This window comes from Sphaerodactylus townsendi, linkage group LG05 (assembly GCF_021028975.2).
Source record: "Sphaerodactylus townsendi isolate TG3544 linkage group LG05, MPM_Stown_v2.3, whole genome shotgun sequence".
NCBI classification, from domain to species: Eukaryota; Metazoa; Chordata; class Lepidosauria; order Squamata; family Sphaerodactylidae; genus Sphaerodactylus; species Sphaerodactylus townsendi.
This window is the reverse complement of record NC_059429.1, coordinates 16,512-36,563: the sequence shown is the minus strand read 5'-3', so window position 1 is coordinate 36,563 and position 20,052 is coordinate 16,512. Positions and strand designations below refer to the sequence as shown.

The 20,052-nt window shown below is 50.2% G+C and overlaps 1 protein-coding gene across 4 annotated transcripts in view; it reads right to left on the bottom strand.

The window, feature by feature from the left end:
• PALM (paralemmin) overlaps positions 1-18,716 on the bottom strand; it is a 54,020-nt gene extending 35,304 nt beyond the window's left edge. For 2 of the 4 annotated variants that reach the window (XM_048495857.1, XM_048495859.1), the window contains exons 1-2: positions 4,236-4,356; positions 981-1,029 (exon numbers count right to left, since the gene is read on the bottom strand). In XM_048495857.1, the coding sequence (XP_048351814.1) occupies positions 981-1,029; positions 4,236-4,312 (126 nt within the window). In that variant the 5' untranslated portion in view covers positions 4,313-4,356. Of the gene's footprint in view, positions 1-873; positions 1,030-4,235; positions 4,357-18,472 lie in introns of those variants that run through there. The other 2 variants (XM_048495858.1, XM_048495860.1) reach the window with 2 other exon arrangements.
• Positions 18,717-20,052: the final 1,336 nt, after the last annotated feature.

Here is a 20,052-nt window from a genome sequence, read left to right as displayed (position 1 = left end):
TATGAAATCAGAGGAACCCCTGGTATAAGAAGGGGTGTGTTTAACAAAAGGCAGTAAAAAATGGTCTATCACCAGTGACAAGGGTTGAAAGATACAATCAATATTAGAGACTATTGGTCTACCAGGAGCCGGCAGTCCCTTCTGCCCTCCCCTCTGCGTAGAGGGGTAGTTAAGGAAAATGGAACCCAGTGCAAAACCTGAGTTTTGCGCCCCCTCCCCCATGGGCGACTGCTGTGATGCTGGAATCCACCCCCAAACAGCATCACTTTCAATGGTGTTCAAACTAGGGAGCCCAGATTCTCCTTTTAAATCCACCTTAAACAACATTGAATGTGATGCTGTTTTGGGGTGGATTCTCCCCCACCCTGAAACAGTATCACTTTAAATGTTTAAACTGGGGACCTCAGATTCTCCCTTTAAATCCATGCCAAAGGGGGTGGATTTAAAAGGAGAATCTGGGGACATTTGGAAGGTGCCTGCTGTCAGAGGTGCAACTATTAAGCTAGCAGCATCAAACTTTCAGGGTATCTTTCGGAGACTCTCTTGATTATAACACCCATGTTTGGTGAAGTTTGGTTCAGGGGGGTCCAAAGTTATGGACCCTCAAAGATGTAGCCCCCATCTCCCATTAGCTCCCATTGAAAACAATGGGAGTCCATAACTTTGGACCTCCTGAACCAAACCTCACCAAACCTGAGTAGTATCATCAGGAGAGTCTCCCAACAAATCCCTGAAATTTTGGTGCTGCTAGCCTAAAAACTGCGCCCCCTGCAGGCAACCCCCCCCCACTAAAATACAAAAAAAACACAAATGGGGGGCAGAACTTCTAACATGTAATGGGGGGGGGGGTTGAACCCAAAAACCCCCCCTTACCTACGTCCTTGAGACCTGGTCAGTCCCCTAGGTGTGATTCAGGATGGGAGCAGCACCTGCACGTGACTCCAGTAGAACTGAAGACAAACTTAAAGGCATTGACTCACCGCGATGGCTTGCAGCCTCTCCTGCTGAACCGTGCTGGCGTCGATCATCCTGGAAGGAGAAGAAAAGATGTTCCAGACCCTTCTGAAAACCAACAAATCCTGTCCAGCCCCCAATAAAAACGCAATTCTGCACCAAGTACACATTCACACTCTTCCCTGTAATGTCAATTGGTTTAACATACCTGGTGCAGAATGACATTTTTATTTCATTGCCAGTGAATAAAGTAATGACCCCAATTAGGCAGACTCATGGAGGAGTGGTCCATCAATGACTACAAGGCAGGGTGACCATAGCGAACCTCCTTGTCTAGAAGTAGTCAACCTCAGAATACTAGGGCTAGCCTTTATGCCTTGCTTGCTGGGTGTCCCTCAAATCAACCACTCAATCAAACCGAAACAGGATGTTGGACTAGATGGCCCACTGGCCTGCTTAGGGGAGTCGATCTACAGGCAGGACCTGGAATTTCCCAGAAGGACAACTGATCTCCGAGCTACAAAAATCAGTGCCCCTGCAGCAAACGGCAGCTCTGTAAGGTGGCCTCTCCAGCATCACATCCACATTGAACCCCCATCTCCTAACGCCATCCTTCCTTCCAGCCCCGAATCGCCAGGATTTTCCCAGCCAGATTCAGCCGACGTGGGCCTCATTTAGAAGGGTTCTTTGGAAGTTCTTATGAGATTGTATCCAAGACCCCTGAATGACCAGGGGAAATGGAGCGTGCTCTTCTCCAAGCCCCTCCTAGGAGCCTGTGGCAACAGAAACACAAATGTGTGGAACTGGAAGAGGGGACGACTGGGCACAATCCTGACTCGAGCCCACCCACCCCTTTCAACCATGTTTTCTAATTGAAAGAAGCCATTTTCACAGAGCAACAAGTCGTACAGCATGAAACACTTAGCTCACGCACTGAGCCACAGAAGAATGGTGAGGAGGGGCGGGCAAACTCTTTTGTGTGTCTCTGTGAGGAGAATCATTGTATTGCACAATTAACCGGACATGGAACACAGACAGTACATGGCCTTTTGCCTTCCCTGAGGGGGACACCCCCTTCCTTCCCTGCCCCCGCCCTTTCTGCACATTTCTAGCTAGAGGATCTTCCTTCAATATTCTTGCTCTCTTTGATATCATTCTTGAGGCAGCCTGGGTTTTTTTTAAAAAAAGAATTCTTGTCATTTCCATTTATCATATGCTGCCTTTTAATCCCCAGTAATAAATGCATTTCCCAGTGCCAAGTCAAGAGATGGGTGTTCACTTCCAAGTGAACGCAAAATCCAACTGGAAAAGGCTCACCTGCTCCCAGAGAGGAGTTTCTCCCTCGACACTGAGCTTATCCTTCCTTCCTTCCTTCCTTCCTTCCTTCCTTCCTTCCTTCCTTCCTTCCTTCCTTCCTTCCTTCCTTCCTTCCTTCCTTCCTTCCTTCCTTCCTTCCTTCCTTCCTTCCTTCCTTCCTTCCTTCCTTCCTTCCTTCCTTCCTTCCTTCCTTCCTTCCTTCCCTTTCTCCTACAGAAGCTCTGGAGCAGCAGAAACAGCTATAACTTAAAGCAGAGGTGTCAAACTCGCAGCCCTCCAGATGTTCATGAACTATAATTCCCATCAGTCCCTCCCAACATGAGCTTTGGCTATGCTGGCAAGGGCTGATGGGAATTGTAGTTCATGAACATCCGGAGGGGCACAAGTTTGACACCTGTGACTTAAAGGACTGGGCAAATTTCTACTACAGTCAAAGTAATTTGGGGGGGGGGGAGGTCCTAACCTCAAAAATTCAAAGCAGAGGTAACTGCAAGTTCAGAAATGAACTAAAAAGGAGGCAATAAAAAGAGTTCCTGTCATGGAATGATGCTATCGCTACAGCAAAGGAAAGTCACAAATGACTGTGAAAAGCATCTTTGCCTTTTGATCTCCTGGAGGGAGGACAGGAAACTATGCAGAGGTGCTAGGATGCAACTTCAAAGGCCTAAGTTACCTCGTGGCCGGAACAGAGTTTTCCTGAGAGGGGGAAAACAAAGGACTTTAGATTCCATCTTGACACGTGGTCAGAGAAGCATCTCTGGGCCATGGGTTCCCGCAATGGGGACAAAGAACCAAAAGGAATGTAATCAGCTGAGCTATCTCTTAACTGCATTTATGTTTTATTTCTTTGATTTCTGTTTTTCAATAAAAATCGTTGAGCCCTCAGCTGGTTAGAGTTAATGGAGAAAAGGACCCAAAGGATTTTACTGAAACAAGCGTGGCTCTCCCAGGCTTGCTTTCATGATAGTTCCGATATCCTCATAAAGCAGATGCTGGAGGAGAATGTGAAAAGCAGTGATCTTACCTCGAAGGACCTGGGCACTGTCGATCAGGATACTGGATATTTATAAATCTACCCTGGAGAATTTGAGAAGAATTACCACTAAACCTAGCCAAGCAAAAGGCCCCTGCATATTGAGGAATGGCTGCAGAATATTAGGGCTGCCAGCTCTGGGTTGAGAAATACCTGCAGATTTTGGGGATGGAAAGGGGAGGGGCCTCCACAGGATACAGAACCATATAATCCACCTGCCAAAGCAGCCATTTTCTCCAGGGGTCATCTGAAGAGAAATTGTGAAAACAGGAGGTCTCCAGGTGCCTCCTGTAGGTTGGCAAGCTGATGTAATACACATATGATAGAAGATTTTATTGGAAAGGAAAAGTCAAAATATCAAGAGGAAAAAACATGATATTCTCTGAATCTGGAATGCTGACAGTCAAAGTTAGTGGTACATTTCTTAACCAGAGCACAAGTCTCTTTTGCCAAAAAAATTCAATTTCAATGTTCTACAAAGTGTCGTAAACTTTTTGCCAAGGAGTTGATGCTTAGTTTATGGTGCATTTGTTTGCCAACTAATGGTGGGGTGGGGACTGAACTAAACAAACAACCAAGCCGTTTGTTCAGATAACGACAAGAAACACAGACAAGAAATGGACAGCATTAAAAACAAGTGGGAGAAAGCAGGGAGGAACCAACATAAACATTTTTTTAAAAAAATCTGCCTTGTCTGTAATTCCCAACATGATAACAACTTGATAACACATTTTGTTTTGCAAAGATTACAAAACCCTAAGCAAGTCCACAGAAAATCCCCCTCCAACCCCTGCCAAGTTCAGAGCAAACGACTGAATAAAAAGGAAAACAAAACACCCAGTTGATTCCCTCCAACTTATGCCTGGAATTTAAGAGAAAAAAAGGTTTTTACATGTCCCAGAAAAGAGGCCCAAAAGGGACATAAACAAACCTCTCTCTCCTTGGAAAGATTTCCAGATCTCTGGAATGCCAACTGGCCAGGGGGAGAAAACCCCCAGCCTGCCCCATTTCTCTGACTTCAAGATATTTTTCTGCAGAAATCTGCTAGTTGCTGAGCACCATTAAGGCTACTGAAAGGAGGGCCCCCCCAATTAAAATGCTGGCAGCCCAATTCAGCAGTTGGTTGATGTGATGGCATTGGATGTTAAAGAACATTCCAAAAGCTCATTCCAGCAGCCCATGGGACAAAGCTGAAGGAATGCAGAAGGTCAGAAAGAATGTCTGTTTTCGGGAGGGAAGACAGAAGTGTTTCACAGGCAGGCTGAGTGTGGTTCAAAAGCATGGGCAAAGTAGGCCATCAATCTGAAAAGCAGGGAACAGTTGGAACAATGGGTGGCAGAGATAAGAGAGCTGGAAAAGGGTTTATCACATTGCACCGAGTGCAGTGGGCATTCAGGGTGGTGTATTGGCATTGTTATTTTAAAGTAAACTCCCAGGAGCTCTCTAGAAAGAAGAGGCTCACGCCTTGTAACCATTCCTGGAAAGGGTTGCTGGAAGCAATAGCAGATGCCCGACTACCCCCTGCAGGGGAGCAACTTGCTCCCCTCTAGGGATAGTCAGGCATTTGCTATTACAGCTGATCTCCAGGCAAACTGAGGTCCAGCCCACTGAGAAAGGTGGACACTATAGAATTATACCTTGCTGAGGTTTTTCCCCTCCCCAAATCCCGCCCTCCTCACAAGGACGTAGGTAAGCGGGGGTTCTCGGGTTCAACCCTCCCTTCATGTCCGAAGCTCCGCCCCTCCATTTGTGGGTTTTTAAAACATTTTAGTGGGTTTTTTGGTTTTTGGCCTGCAGGGGGCGCATTGTTTGGGCTAGCAGCACCAAACTTTCAGGGATTTTTGGGGGGAGACTCTCCTGATGATACTACCTGGGTTTGGTGAGGTTTGGTTCAGGGGGTCCAAGGTTATGGACTCCCAAAGGGAGTTTCCAATGGGAGCTAATAGAAGATGGGGGCTACACTTTTGAGGGTCCATAACTTTGGACACTCTGAACCAAACCTCACCAAACCTGGAAGGTATCATCAGGAGAGTCTCTTACTGATACCACTCAGGCTTTGTGAAGTTTGGTCCAGGGGGTCCAAAGCTATGGACTCCCAAAGGGGATGCCCTCATCCCCCATTGTTTCCAATGGGAGCTAATAGAAGATGGGGGCTACATTTTTGAGGGTCCATAACTTTGGACCCCCTGAACCAAACTTCACCAAACCTGGGATGTATTATCAAGAGAGTCTCTTATTGATACCACCCAGGTTTTGTGAAGTTAGGTCCAGGAGGTCCAAAGCTATGGACTCCCAAAGGGGGTGTCCCCATCCCCTATTGTTTCCAATGGGAGCTAATAGGAGATGGGGGCTACACCTTTGAGGGTCCATAACTTTGGACCCCCTGAACCAAACTTCACCAAACCTGGGTGGTATCATTAGGAGAGACTCCTAAAGATACCCTGAGAAGTTTGGTGCTTCTAGCTTTTCCAGGGTACTAGGGATACCTCTATCGGCTCCCAGATAGTTCAGGAACTACAATCTCCCATCAGCCCCTACCAGCATGGCCAATTGGCCATGCTGACAGAGGCTGATGGAATTGTAGGCTATCTCTTCCTGAACATCTGAGAGCCGCAGGTTCCCTACCCCTGTTCTAGCTTAACAATTGCACACCTTGACAGCAGGCACCAAATTTCCCCAGATTCTCCTTTTAAATCCACCCCTTCGCATGGATTTAAAGGGAGAATCTGAGGTCCCTCAGTTTAGAAAAGAAGAAGAGTTTGGATTTTATATCCTCCCCTCTCTCCTGTAGGGGAGACTCAAAGGAGCTTACAATCTCCTTGACCTTCCTCCCTCACAACAAACACCCTGTGAGGTGGGTGGGGCTGAGAGAGCTCTCAAAAAACTGTGATCTTAGCCCAAGGTCACCCAGCTAGCTGTGTGGGAGCAAGCATTGCAGTTGCTAATCAGGGGTAGGAACCTGCGGCTCTCAGATGTTCAGGGACTACAGAGATCTCCCATCGGCCCTACCAGCATGGCCAATTGGCCATGCTGACAGAGGCTGAACATCTGGGAATTGTAGTTCCTGAACATCTGGAGAGCCCGCTAGGTCTCCCTGCACCCCTGGGCTAATCTTGAATTCCCCCCAGATAAGCTCTCCACAGCTCACGTGGCAGAGCAGAGGGAATCCAAAACCCAGTTCCTCCAGATTAGGAATGCACCTGCTCTTAACCACTACGCCACATTGAAAGTGATGCTGTTTCAGGGTGGGGGATAATCCACCCCAAAACAGCATCACTTTCAATGCTGTTTAACTAGGGACCCCAGATTCTCCCTTGAAGGTGGATTTAAAAGGAGAATTTGGGCTCTCTAGTTTAAACACCATTGAAAGTGATGCTGTTTGGGGGTGGATTCCAGCATCACAGCAGCTGTCCGGGGGGGGGGGGGGACTCAGATTTTGCACCGGGTTCCAGTTTCCCTCTATGCCTCTGCCCAGAGGGGAGGGCAGAAGGAACTGCCGGCTGCTGGCTGGGAGCCCAGCTGGTGGGGGGCAGGGGAGGGCAGGGCAGGGGAGTCTGCCATTCCCGGCCTCGGAGAGCTGCTTTTATAAACGCTAGGCCAGGGGTGGGGCTTGGGGAGGCGTGGCCATGCCCTAGGGGCGGGTGGCGGTGTGGCCCCACCCCGAACCCGCCCATATAAAATCTATACCTACGTCCCTGCCTCCTCACCCACAAATTCTCCAGGTTTTTGCAACCCAGAACAGATGGAGTTAGATGTGGCCTGGGGGGCTGCCAACCTCCAGGTGGTCCTTGCAGATTCCTAGAGTTACAACAACTAATCAGCTCCCCAGGAGAAAATGGCTGCTTTGAAGGAGGGACTCCAGGGCTATTTAATGTCATTTAACTGACTGGCAGGCAGCTGGGGCATCTTCTGCGAAATGTGCAGAGGAACAAACTTTGCACCAAACCTTCTGTTTGTTAGTCACACTCGGCACCTCAGTCATTGCGGCATGTGCAACACAAAACAAAGATCACTAATTTGGAACCCAAATGCCCAGAGGTTCCTGCTTCCGCCCCCTTCCCCTGGCCCCCTCTGAACTTTGGCTAGCTGACATCATGGGAGGAAAGGCCTTGGAAGAGGGAAGGTGCGTCTGCTCAAATCTCCCTAGCAGATTCACATCCGAGCTCTTGTGATAAAGCTGGGGCAGAGAAATCCCCAGCTCCATTTCAGCAGCACTCTGGGCTTCTGGGGAGGGGGAAGTCTGAATTGAAGAACTACCCAAAGGGAAGCAAGTCTTGAGCATTGTGCAAAGGTCCAGGAAATAAAATGGAACAGGGACAGGTCCGTGGGCCTTCCAAACAGGAGATAGCAATAGCTTCCCCAACACTAAAGTCTTTGGAAAGACAGAAAGCCAAAAACTCTCCCTGTGCTCAGGGACCTCTTTTTCATGTATTCCCGGGACAAAAGCAAGAGGGGACAGAAACTGCCAACTGGCTGAAATCTGGCCTCGGCCAAGGACTCATGAAGTAGGCACATCCACCACCTCTCAGTCCCCTTCTCAGCAATGATAAAAACAGTCTGCTTTACAGGGCTGTTTTAAGGAGCATTGGGAACAAATATATATAAAACACCTTGAAAACTTATGGCCCCATCCACGGGAGGGGGGGCGGGGGCAGGAATCCACCCTTGGGAGCAGCACAAGACCATGCCAGTGGATTTGCCCTCCCTGGGGTACTTGCCCTGGTGGAGGAGAGTTGGGCATCCCAGTTGCTTACTGCCATTCCCCTGACAAACAGCATGCAAGGTGGATGCCCCCCTCCCCTCCTCCCTTGAATGCCACCCCTCACTCACTTCCCTCCCCTCCCTTCCGTTCCTCCCCTTCCCTTGAATGCCACCCCTCCCCCTCCCTCCCCTTTCCGTGGGGTGGGTGGGCCATGTCCAGATGCCGGGGCCCTCCCCCTCCCTCCCCTCCCTTGCATGCCACCCCTTCCCCTCCCTCACTCCCCTCCCTTTGCATGTCACGCCTCCCCCTCCTTCCCCTTTCCATGGGGCAGATGGGCCATGCCCGGATGCTGGGCCCTTCCCCTGCCACACCCCTGGAATGCCCTTACCACACCCACACAGGGACACGTGCCTGGTGCGCCCTTGTCACACCCCACCCCACCCACCCCCTTGGAGCTACACCTCTGGCAGAAGAGCCAATATCTTCACCACACTGGGGGAGAAGGGGTTAAAGAGGTCTTGGGTCATGTCTCCACTTGGGGGAAAGTAGCTCAGGTGTAGAACAGCATGGTGGAGCCTCTCAAGGTGGGATTTGGCCTCCGAACGTCTTCTGTCCAAAAGCTCCTTCACAGTAGCCTGTTGCACTTGCTGGAAAAGCTCCTGAGCTGAAGGACAGACTCTGGGGATTGATTGGTCCAGCTCCAAAGTCACACACCCAAAATCCACTGGGGGGATGGGGGGGCCCTGGCCCTCTACCAGGAGAGGGAAATTTTCTGAAGGCCAGAGATTGCCAGGCGTTTTGCTTTTCCGGTCAGGCTTCCGATTTTCCAGTGAAGTTCCAGCTTCTTTTGTCCTACTCATGAGCAATCAATGCAAAAAAGACCACTGACAATACATGCTCATTTTAATGGGGGGAGGGGGCATGAGCAAACAGAAAATGGTGCCAAAGGGAAGAGCATGTCGATCTGATTCCCTCAACAGGGTGTGTGTTTGTGTGTGAGTGTGAGTGTGTGTGTGTGTGTGAGAGAGAGAGAGAGAGAGAGAGAAAGAGAAAGAGAAAGAGAAAGAGAAAGAGAAAGAGAAAGAGAAAGAGAGAGAGGGGTGAGAAAATCCCTGCTGAAGAAAAATGACATTGTGGATATCAGCCAGAGCTGCACCAGAATATGGTGAAGAAGAAAGAGAATCTGTGTTTGTGAAAACAAGCATGGGAGGGTGTGGGTGCGTAAGAGGCTGCTGAGCCCAGCCACCACCACCTCCCACACAAGGCACCTCTGGGGATACTTATTTGTAAGGCAAGATTCACCTCAGGTCGCATCTTTGCCATCATCCCCTGAGCATCTTCGTTGCCTGGCTAATCTCGGTTGCCATGACAGCATCATCCTAAGCACCCACCTCCTGTCCCTTGAGCATTATACATTACTACTAAGAGACTCCTTTGCAGCGACAAGACAGAACTGGGCAGCCAGCTTCTGCCACGGCATAGGTGAGGGGAGGCAACAACCAACACACCACACCCCGGATCTGGCCCAGTCAGCAGGCAGGGCCATGGTGATGGAAAGAGACAGTGGACAGCCGCGCAGCACGCAGCCAGTGAGCATGCGAGGGAGCAGGTCTGTCGACGCTGGGCAGACTCTCTGTTGCTTGGCACAAGAGGGGAGCTGCCTGCGTAGAAGACGGAGGCACGACTGAAATGCACCTGCCTCCCCAAAAATCCTTATTTCTATTTTGTTTCTCAGTCAAATCAAATCTTTATTTTGGTGACACTTTTCTGTTTTGTCACATTTGCTGTTTCCCCCCACAAAATGTTTGTATTTTTAACCTGGCGTGCACATCAATAAACCAGCATGCCTCACATTTAAATCCCACATCAAAGCAGCACAAACCACGACTACACAATACAAACGCAACTCCCGGGTCCACAGCGGGAATCAGAGAACCAAACTACAGCCAGAAAGTGAAAGAGGGAATATTCTCTTTCTCCGAGTGAAGATGACAGTGGAGAATGGACCCAGGGCACCCCCTGGTTCTGTACTCTGACCCTACGAGGGAAGACGCCCTGATCTTGGCCTCTTTCAAGTTTAGCAGAACAGAACCTCCAGGTTCAGAAATAGGCGATCTCCTCCAACTGATGGCTCCAGAGCCATCCTAGGGAACCAAACACAGCTCTTAAAAAATGAAATCGGAAAGCTGTGTTGGATGGGTAGGTCAGGCAAAGGCGAGACTGAAGGGTTGCTTGGAGAAGGTTTCTAAAGGGGGAAATGAGAGAAGCGAACAGTTGCCAGTAGCCCAAATGCAAACTACGTGCAGATTTATGCCAGTGCACAAAACCCATTTGAGCTCCTGTGTACATACATGGCTGTCTGTCAGACTCTGTGTGTGCCACTTAATAATGGATTCACAGCCGCTCTCGTTTGGGCTGCAGCAGCTTTATAGATTATTAATCAACATGTTGATTATCAATAAAGTTGCATATTTTCAGTTAAGCATATGGACATCCTCATGTTCATTCATCGCGGCTGTTTGTCAGTCTTTTGCTCTGAAATTTCACTATTTGTTGTTTGGCTCTTCAGTTATAAAAGTGCACAATCCTGCTACCTCCTCACACATCTGTTTCACTATTTCAGCACTTGGATGCTTCTTGGTGGGAGGGCTGTTTGCAAAGTCCATTCATCACTGGGAAGATTGAACATTTTTAAAGCAAGAGTGATACCAATTTAAATTTTGCAGATTTAAAACTCCCCCCCCCTCTGATTTTTGTTTAAATTATTTCCTCTGGGCACATGCAGAGTGCACCACCCCCCTTTGGAAAGGAGGCATAGCCTGCCTTCATCCCAGCAAGAGATTACTGGACAGTACTGAATCTCTGCAGGGTCTGGGTGTAACCTCACTTCCTCTCCCAAACGCCTGATTCCGCTGCTCAGCTGACTTGCAAAATATTTTCCCTGAGTGCTGCTGTGGGGCATTTTTATTTCCATGACTGAGAGAAAGGCCAGGCGACTTTCCTCTCCACACCCCTGACTGGGAACAACAGGGTTTGCTTTTCATCCTTGTTGCTGTTTCCATTTCTCCACAGTTCCCACAGCAGAGCTGCCCCCCCTCCCAATTAGCAGGCAGAAGCAAATCCCAGTTGACGCTCACCTCGAGGTTAGAAAACAAAGCCAGACCACACAGGCCCTCCATGGGCTGCTTTTAAAAATCATCTGGTCTTGCCAGTTTGATGCTTGCAGTTGAAACTGTGAGCCTCCATGTTCTCAGGCAATCTACCATTTTGTAGTAGAGTAAATAACAAGGGAGGGTGATTTCCTCCTTCTCTCTGCTTGTGCACTTTCCAGATCTTTTGTCTGATCCATCTGGATTCTTTCACTGTCCTTATGACAGCTAAACAGAGTCTCCAAGTCCAAGGGTTGTCTACCTCTAATTGCCTCTGGTAATTAACAACAGGAGAGTGTGGCATCTTCCATGAATCTGTGGTTTCCTAGAAACATCTGACTGGCAATGATTGGGGAAAGGAGGTTGGGCTAAATGGACTGCCTCAGTGCTTTAGTGTAGGCATGAGCAGCCAGCTTTTCAATAAGTTGATGTGAAAATGAGGCCGCCACCAACTGGAATAAGCAAGGCAGACCTTTCAAGATGTCAGATGCTAGCTAGATGTACCCTTTGCAAGATACCAGCTGCATCACTCATTTCCTCCCTCCCTCCCTCCCTCCCCTCCCTCCCTCCCTCCCTCCCTCCCTCCCTCCCTTCCTTCCTTCCTTCCTTCAGCTGCGAGGACGGTCCTGAGCCTGTTCTTTGGGAAAGAAGTCTGTCTGAGGTAGATGGAGTTTTACTCATGTGCAAGGACAACTGGGGCAGAAGTCCTCCCACCTGGAAGAAGGAGGATGAAGCAGAACCCAAAGACTCGGCTATCCTTCCAGAGCCTGTCATTCATAAGGATGCTTGGAAGCGGTCTGCTGAATGGAGGAAAAGATGAAAGGCTTTCAGAAGACAATTTCCTCCCACTCCTGGAAGCAGGCCCCTCCTTCTCAGTCTTTCCCATCAAATATTAATGGCATCAATTTTCTCTTGGCCTTCTCCTCCTTCCTCTCTCTCTCTCTCTCTCCTTGCTTCTAACGCACCGTCAAGTTCTTCTGGCCCCGCCTTCCTCTTTTTCTGTATTTCTGGCTTCTTTGCTGGACCAGAAGCCTCAGAAAAAGAGAGGCAGGCAGTGAAAGGGTCCAGAGAGCCTTCGCACACCAGCTGCAGATTCCTCTGCCATGTAGGGCCGACTACCCCCAGGTGGGAGCTGGGGATCTCTCACTATTACGACTGATCTTCGGGTAGCACAGACGAGTTCCCCTGGAGAAAGGTGGACTCTAGGGCAGAGGCGGAGTGCTCACGGGGTCATGTGGGGTCACCCAGCTTCCTGAATTCTATGGGAGACCCCCTTGGAGGAAGGCCTGCAGCAAGTGGCAGGAAACCCCCCCCCCTTTCTTCTTTCCACTTCCTCTGCACTGTATAGGGGCGCCAGTCCCCAGATGGGACCAACAGATCCCCCAGAATTGCAGCGCATCTCCAGACTAGTGCCAAAACTAGATTCTTTGGAGGGTGACCCACAGAAGTCCCTCCCCTCCCCAGGTCCAGGTTCCCCCTGCCTTCCAAATCCCCAGGAGCTTCCCAGCCTGGATCTGGATACCTCCCCCATCCTCTCCCAGTGGCCAGGAGGGACCTTGGCAGCCCCAGCACAATTTGGTTGACTCCCTGCCTACTCCACCAAATGGACGAGAATCAGGGATGGCAGTTCAGACTTCTTGTGCCTATAAGTGTGGGGAAACTCACAGCCCACCAGACGTCTTTAGAAGCGGGGGTGGGGGGTGGGGTGGCCAGATAAGGCATTTGCTCAGCAAGGCTTCTGACTGGCCAACAGAGATTTGTCTGGCTGTGCAGGGGAGTTTCTTAATGTTGCTTTGGTAGCAGCTGCCACCACAGCACAAGGATCTTCACTGCATGACTGAAGATAAGCTATTTGCCTGCAAGAAAACATTTTAAAAGGCATCCTGTTGGACAGAGCTGTTGCCTGAGATGCTGACAAGTTACCCAAAGAATCAAGCTGCTTGATGTTACTCCCTAGCATTTTGGGGCTGGCTCCTCCCCTGACAGAAGCCATTTTGGGGCTCCGCCCACCACCCCGTGTCAGAATTCCAAAGGTGCCCACAAAAAAGTTGGGGACCCTGTTCTTTGTCTACATGTGCCTTTTGTAGCATCAGAGTGATGTCACAAATGGGAAGTTGTTCTTTAATGAAGAGACCTGAGTTCAAAAGATGCCCAGACAGGTATGAAAGTGAGCTGATGCCTAATACCAGCGCAAGACTTGGTGAGAGTGATGTGGTTACTGTGCAGTTTATCAAATCAAGATTAGTTAAGTTCTGCTCCTTCAACCAGAGATTGTATTAGGGTATGGATGTTGATAAACAAGTATTATGCTCAGAGGACCTCTACTTTATTAATTTATTACTTTAAATGTTTGCAACTACAGGTGAGAAGAGGGTGGTGTTCTCCTCTGTGGGATGTGGCACATGGCCCAGGGGCTGTCTATAAACATAATCCCCATTGGCTAGAATCCAAGCCCAACATCATCTGCCACCCTGCCCTACTTTGCAGGACAGTTTTAGAGAAAAATGGGATGAAACAAGGACTGCAATTCTGAATAGTCTGGTGGAATAAATACATGTTTGGAAACATTTAGTACTTCGGAAGATCTAAGTGCTACATTATTATTAGAGAACAAGTATAGAGTAATGGTCAACAAGCTGGAGCTGGGAGACAGATTCAAACCCTCCCACCCTCATGGAACTAGCTGGTCAGCCTTTCTCTCTCTCTCTCTTTCTCTCTCAATTTAGCCCACCCGACAGGGTGTTTGTTTGTTAGCATTGTTATTAATTAATACCTAATCACCTCTGATTACTGCTATTAATCGTATAAGAAATTGGACAGGGCTTTATGTAAGAGCATATGAAGCACACTACCAAATCAGACCAAAAGTTAATCTCTCTCAGACTCTCTTCCAATAGGAGACAGCCAGAATCCACACACAAGTCACAGAGGCAACAGACACTCACTTTGGCTTGACCCAGAGATTACAGCAGCCCGAGGCAAACTGCCTTTGAGCATTTATCATGGCTAATAGCCAGAGAAGATGCCTCTAAAGCAGGGGTGTCCAACTTTGGCGCTTCCAATGCTCATGGACGACAATTCCCATCAACCCCTGCTGGCATGGCCAGTTGGCTGATGGGAATTGTAGTCCATGAACATCTGAAGCGCCAGAGTTGGACACCCCTTCTCTAAAGTCCTGCCTTGCTAAATCAGAGTAAAAGCCGCTGGGCTTCCACTGGGAAATACTTACTGATCATTCAAAACCAAGGTATGAAGGGGATGGCACTTCCTTGCTGATAATCCCCCCCCCCCCATTAGCTGGTATTCAGAGGTAGACTGCCTCTGACACATGGGGGCTCCATGCAGCATGCATGGCATAGATGGTGGGCATAGATGTGCATGGATTTATCTTATATTTCTAAACCATCTTGATTCAACCAACCATGAGAGAGTTCAGAGAGAGAACTGTGACTAGCCCAAGGTCACCCAGCAGGCTTCATGTGGAGGAGCAGGGAAAACAAACCTGGCTCACCAGATTCGTCTGCCACTCATGGGGGAGTGGGGAATCACACCCGGTTCTCCAGATCAGTGTCCACCATTCCTAACCAGTACATCACGCTGGTTCTAAAAAATACAGTATTTGGACTGAAGGGCCATCTACTTCTATACAAACTTGCCTGTTTAGTAAGGTCATCTAGGGAAGGTTTCCTCTCTATCCCACCTGTTCATTTGGCAGGGACTTGAGAGAGAGTCTTTTTGGTGGTTGTGCCTAGACTCTGAAGAAGACAAAGCAGAAGAGTTTGGATATATGAGCCCTTCGGGGGAGGGCGGTCTATAAACCCAATAAATAAATAAAATAAATAAATAAAATATATACCCAGCTTTCCTTAACTGAAAAGGGTCTCAAAGCGGCTCTCATCTTCCCTTCCTCTCCCTATAACAGACTCCTTGTGAGGCAGGTGGGGCTGAGAGAGTCCTGAGAGAACTGTGACTGTCCCAAGGTTACCCAGCAGGCTTCATGTGGAGGAGCAGGGAAAACAAACTCAGTTCACCAGATTAGAGTCTGCCTGCACTTAACCACTATGCCCCTGAGTGGGCTCCCCCCCCCCAAATAAAACTTGGCTGGCTCCCTGCCTGATCACCTGTAGCCCGGCCAAGACCCTTTTTCTTATTCCATGCAGCTTCTAACCTCTGATAATTTTAACAACAGAGTGTTTAATAAGTGAGTTATTATAGGTTTAGTATTGTGTACGTGGATGATTAATATTCATTGCCAATTAGTTTTATTGTTATAATGTTTCAATCTTAGCATTGCATTGTCCTGTCAATAAACTCTTTTAAATGTTTGCTTTATTATATATGTTTATGGTCACATTATTGTCATTATTTGTGAGTTGCCTTGGATATAGATTATAGAAAGACAGGATCTAAACATTTAAATAAATACATGTAGTTCACCTCATGCCCACTTGCCACCAGAAGTTGAGTGTTCACGGGGACATGTGGGGTCACATGTCCCTGGGCACATGCCAGCTGGTCATGTGGGGGGCAGAGAATTGCCCCCACACCCCTCCCCATGGGCCCACCCCGCCAGGCTGTTCCTTCACCTGGAGGAGCCTCCACTGGCCAAAGGAGCAGCCTGGAGGATCCGCCAGCTGAAAGGGCAACCTGGCAGGGTTGGGCTGTGGGGCAGCCTGCAGCAAGCTCCCGCCGGCTAAGGTAAGTGGGGCATGGGGGGGCAGAGCAGGAGTTGTCCCAGGTGCCATTCCCCCACACACACACCTCTGCTTGCCCCCCTTCAGTGCTGAATCCTGGCAACTAAAAGCAGGACTTGGACTGATATCTTTCTTAGGTGGTGGCTGGCATTGACACCCACACAGAAATTCAGCCTGGAGGTCAGGGGTCAACAAGCTGGAAACCCATCTCACTGCATTTTCGAAATATGGCTCAGGCAAACAATCCAGGGAGGATGTGTTTTGCAAATTTGCTGCTAGAGAATTGGCTGCTTGGGTACTTCCTGCAAGTGCCAGGGCAGCTGCTTGCCTGGGAAAGGGTGGGGTCCCAGGGGCCAACGCAGAATCCCGCTGAGATCTAGCCACAATTAAGAACCGCCTTGTTTTATGCCCACTGCTGAGAATGGGACCCAGCAGGGAGGGCTCAGACGACAGGAGGGACCCCCATTGCAGACTTCTGGCAGTTGCTGATCCAAACACAGGATTTTGTTGACTGAGATACTGATCTCCTTTTGTCAGGCAGCTTCCCCAGAAAGGCGATTCTCTGATGCGAGTGGATTCTCTGGCGTTTCATCTCAAATGCATGCTCCTTGGGGCCAGGGGCCTGTCAGCTTCCAGAGGCAGTTCTGACCTGCAATGCTTCAGAGGCAGTTCTGACCCAGATTCGGGTCCAGTAGCAGTTTAAAAGTCAATACAATTTCCAGGGTATGAGCTTCTGAGAATCAAAGCTCCCTCCGTCATCAGAGCTTTGAAGTTTGGAAGCTTACATCCTGGAAATTTTTCTTGCTCTTTGAAGGGTTTCTGTACTTGAATCTTGCTCTTCTAGTGCAAACCAACATTGCCAGCCACCTGAAATCGTTCTCAGCAAGAGAGCACCTCCAGACCCCTGGGCAGAGTATCTGTTCACCAACTGGCAAAGCTAGGGCAGGCTAATCTTTTCAAGGCATTTACAACAGGGACTGCTTGGAGACAAATGAATGCAAGCAGAGGACTCACAGCTTCACTAGGGAAACAGCAAATCAGATGGAGTCATCCAAGATTCAAACCCCAAACTAAAGTCCAGCCACAGTTTGTGATATCTCCTTAGCTACATATTGTAAAAAATGTGCCATTTCGGTGGACTGGAGACTTCAAGCCTGTGGAAGCCAGATTTTGAGTCATCTCAAAAGTGCAAAGTGTGAGCGTTGCATGCAAATGGAGTGTGAGAGAGTGAACTGGACACTACCCAACTGCACACTCATTAATTCACACAAGTCTCTTCTCTCTTGTAATTCCTCCTGAATGTCTGGAGTGGCCAGCCACCAGCTGAAGGCCACTGAGGCCACTGAGCCAGCACACAGAGGAAGCAGGACTTGAACCTAGATCCCAACTTGACTCTGCCCTGCGGCAACTGGGCGGACAACATCGATACGAATGCATTTTGTATTTGCTAAAGCAGAGGCAATTGTATTTGCTAAAGCAGAGGCAATTAAAACCACCAGCCAAACACAGCTGAACCAAGACAGTGGGGGGGGGGGGAATAGATGCTCACAAATGTTTTCCTGGCAGAAGGGGAAGGGTCAGCATGGAATGGAATGGCAACACATGTGATCACAGAAACCACTGGAAAGAAAATCCTGGCTGAAATTCACTCCAGCTAGCTGGCATGCTCCGACAGCCTGGTTGAGTAGCCCCCTGCGTCCCCCCCCACCACAGGTCCTCTTGGCACCAGCAATTCCTACCAGAGGTTTCTGGAGAAAACACAATCCTTGTGCATTATTGGAGGGGGGGTGGGGGGTTGGCAACCGAACAGCAAGCCCAATTCACATTCCACTCCCACCCCCGCTTTTGTAAACACTCCAGGCAAGATTTCACCCTAGAGGAAGGAGGTCTGGTGGTCTCCCAACTTTGCAGGCCTGTTGGCACAGGGGAAAGATTCTGATCCAGCATTAAAATGCCTCCCACTGTAAGACCAACCTGTAAGAAATCTGGGGGAGGGGGCCTTGTTTTGCACAGCAGCACTTAAAATACCCAGGCCATAAAAAAGCACAGCCCAGAGATGGGGGGGGGGGGGGGGCCACACACACGCGCCCCTCCTGCCGCCCGGCGCCCGCGGCTCCTCTAAGGGGTCTGAATCTTCAACAACACCAGACACCTTGTTTTCAACCCCCGGCCCTGTTCTTTTTCTTCTTTCAATTTTTGCAGTTTAACAATAGCTCCAACCAGCGCCATCAGTCGGGAGCGGGGGGAGGGGAGGGGAGCCCTCTCTCATGAAAGGTGTCAAAAGAACGACCCCCCCTTTCCAGAAGGCCCCGCCTGGCAGCCCTTGGCGCGACCCCTGGTCAGTGGAGTCATCCAAGTGGAGTCATCCGTCTTGAATGGAAGGGTGGGGGCAGCCCAGCGCGACACCCCCCCCCCCCTGTCCCTGCCCGGGGAGCCCGAGATTCGCCTGAGTCACTGCAAAGGGACCCGGCGCGGGGTGGGGGATGGGTGGTGACAGCAGGCAGCAGCCCTGGAGCGGGCAACAACAGGTCCGAGGGGGCAGCAGCAGGGACGCCCTGGAGCCTCGCAATGAAGACCCCCACCCCCGGGCCCGGGTGCCACCAGCAGAGGCAGCGCGACTCACTCCATCTCGCAGGGCGGGCGAGGCTCCGTCGGGCGGCTGGGCGGTGGTGGGGCCGGCTGGCTGGCTGGCTGGCTGGCTGGCTGACCAAGGGCGCGGCACGGCGGAGCTGGGGGGAGCCGGCGGGGCGGCCTGGAGCTCCTTCAGCAGCTGCTGTGCTCGCCGGCGGCCGCGGGGCAAGGGGCCCGCCTCGACATCCCCGCCACGGCTCGGGCGGTCCCGGCTGGCTGGCTGGTTGGGGGCGGGCGGGCGGAGGGGCGCTGCTGCTGCTGCTGCTGCTGCTGCGCGGGTTCCGACGGGGGGGGGGGTCCCTCCTCCGCTTTTCCTAGCGGCGCCGCAGCGCCTCCTGCCGGCCGCCGGCCGCCATCGCTCGCGCCGACCGGCACAGCTGCCGCAGCAGCAGCGGCCGCCCCGCCCGCCCTTCCTTGCGGGTGGGGGAGGAGTGCCCGGGGCGCTGAGACGCATCAGCTCTTGCGTGGAACCCACCTGGCAGCCGGGTTGCTGCAGGAGCCACGCGGAGGGTCTTCGAACTCAGCAGAGGACCTGGGTTCAAATTTTGTCTCCGCTGAGGAAAGAGCTGGCCCTTAACAACCACTCAGGGTTGTTTGTTCCAAGGGCGAAAGTGTTAGGTCCCAGCCTGTCAATGCCCAGATGTCTTGCTGTGTGGGAATTGCAGATGTTTCCTGTAAATGCTTTCCTGTTTCCCTCTCCCCTCCCTGGCAATTCCCTGGCGCCAGGCCTCCTGCGGGAAGGTGCGAACGTTCCCAGGTTTCTTGAAGCTCTGTAGTGCAAATGTAATACACTTTGTGAAACACACTGGCAGGAATCAAATGGGGGGATTGAAGGATATAATCTCTGGATCTAAGCGGGAGAGCTTAGATTCAGCTTTCTCTGTTACTCTACGTGTTGTAGAAATAAACTGCTTTAGGACTTTCCTACAGTCTCTGTTATTTCCACATTCGAGAGCCTGACAGAAAGAGAGGGGGGGCTCTTTCTTGCCTTCTGCCCTGCCCGACCTCCTTGGAACCAGACTGGGGGAGAGAGTCAGCTTCATTCGTTTATTTAGTTTGCCCTGAACTTTTTGCCATCTGGTCAAGGCAGACTTAGGGTTTTGCAGGCCCCAGACCTTCCCAATGGTTTGCTATCGCCTACCTCTGCACAGCTGGCCTTAGTAGGGATAGTGGGTATCTAGGTTCACATTTTCACAACTTGACAGCTATTTCCGGCCCCACCTCCTGAATTAAAGGGGTGAATTAAAGGTGAATTAAAGGGTGAATAAAAGATGAATAAAAGATTATAAAATGCTTTTTGAAACATGAGTTTGAGTTTGTTTGGGCTGTGCGTGGAAATTGTTTATTGGTTTCTGTTTTGTGTGTGTTTTAGCAAGAGGCTGTAGTCTGGGGCACAGATCAGAAAGCAAAATGCTAGTTTCCCATTTCCCGAAGATGGTACAGTGAATGCGACGTTTGAGAAGGGGACTTCTCCCGTTTTTACACGCTCTGTGGAGAACACATAGTGCATAAGCCAAAAAAAAACCCTTCTCACTCTTTCTCTGGAAAGCCTGTTTCTCCTGCTGCACAAAC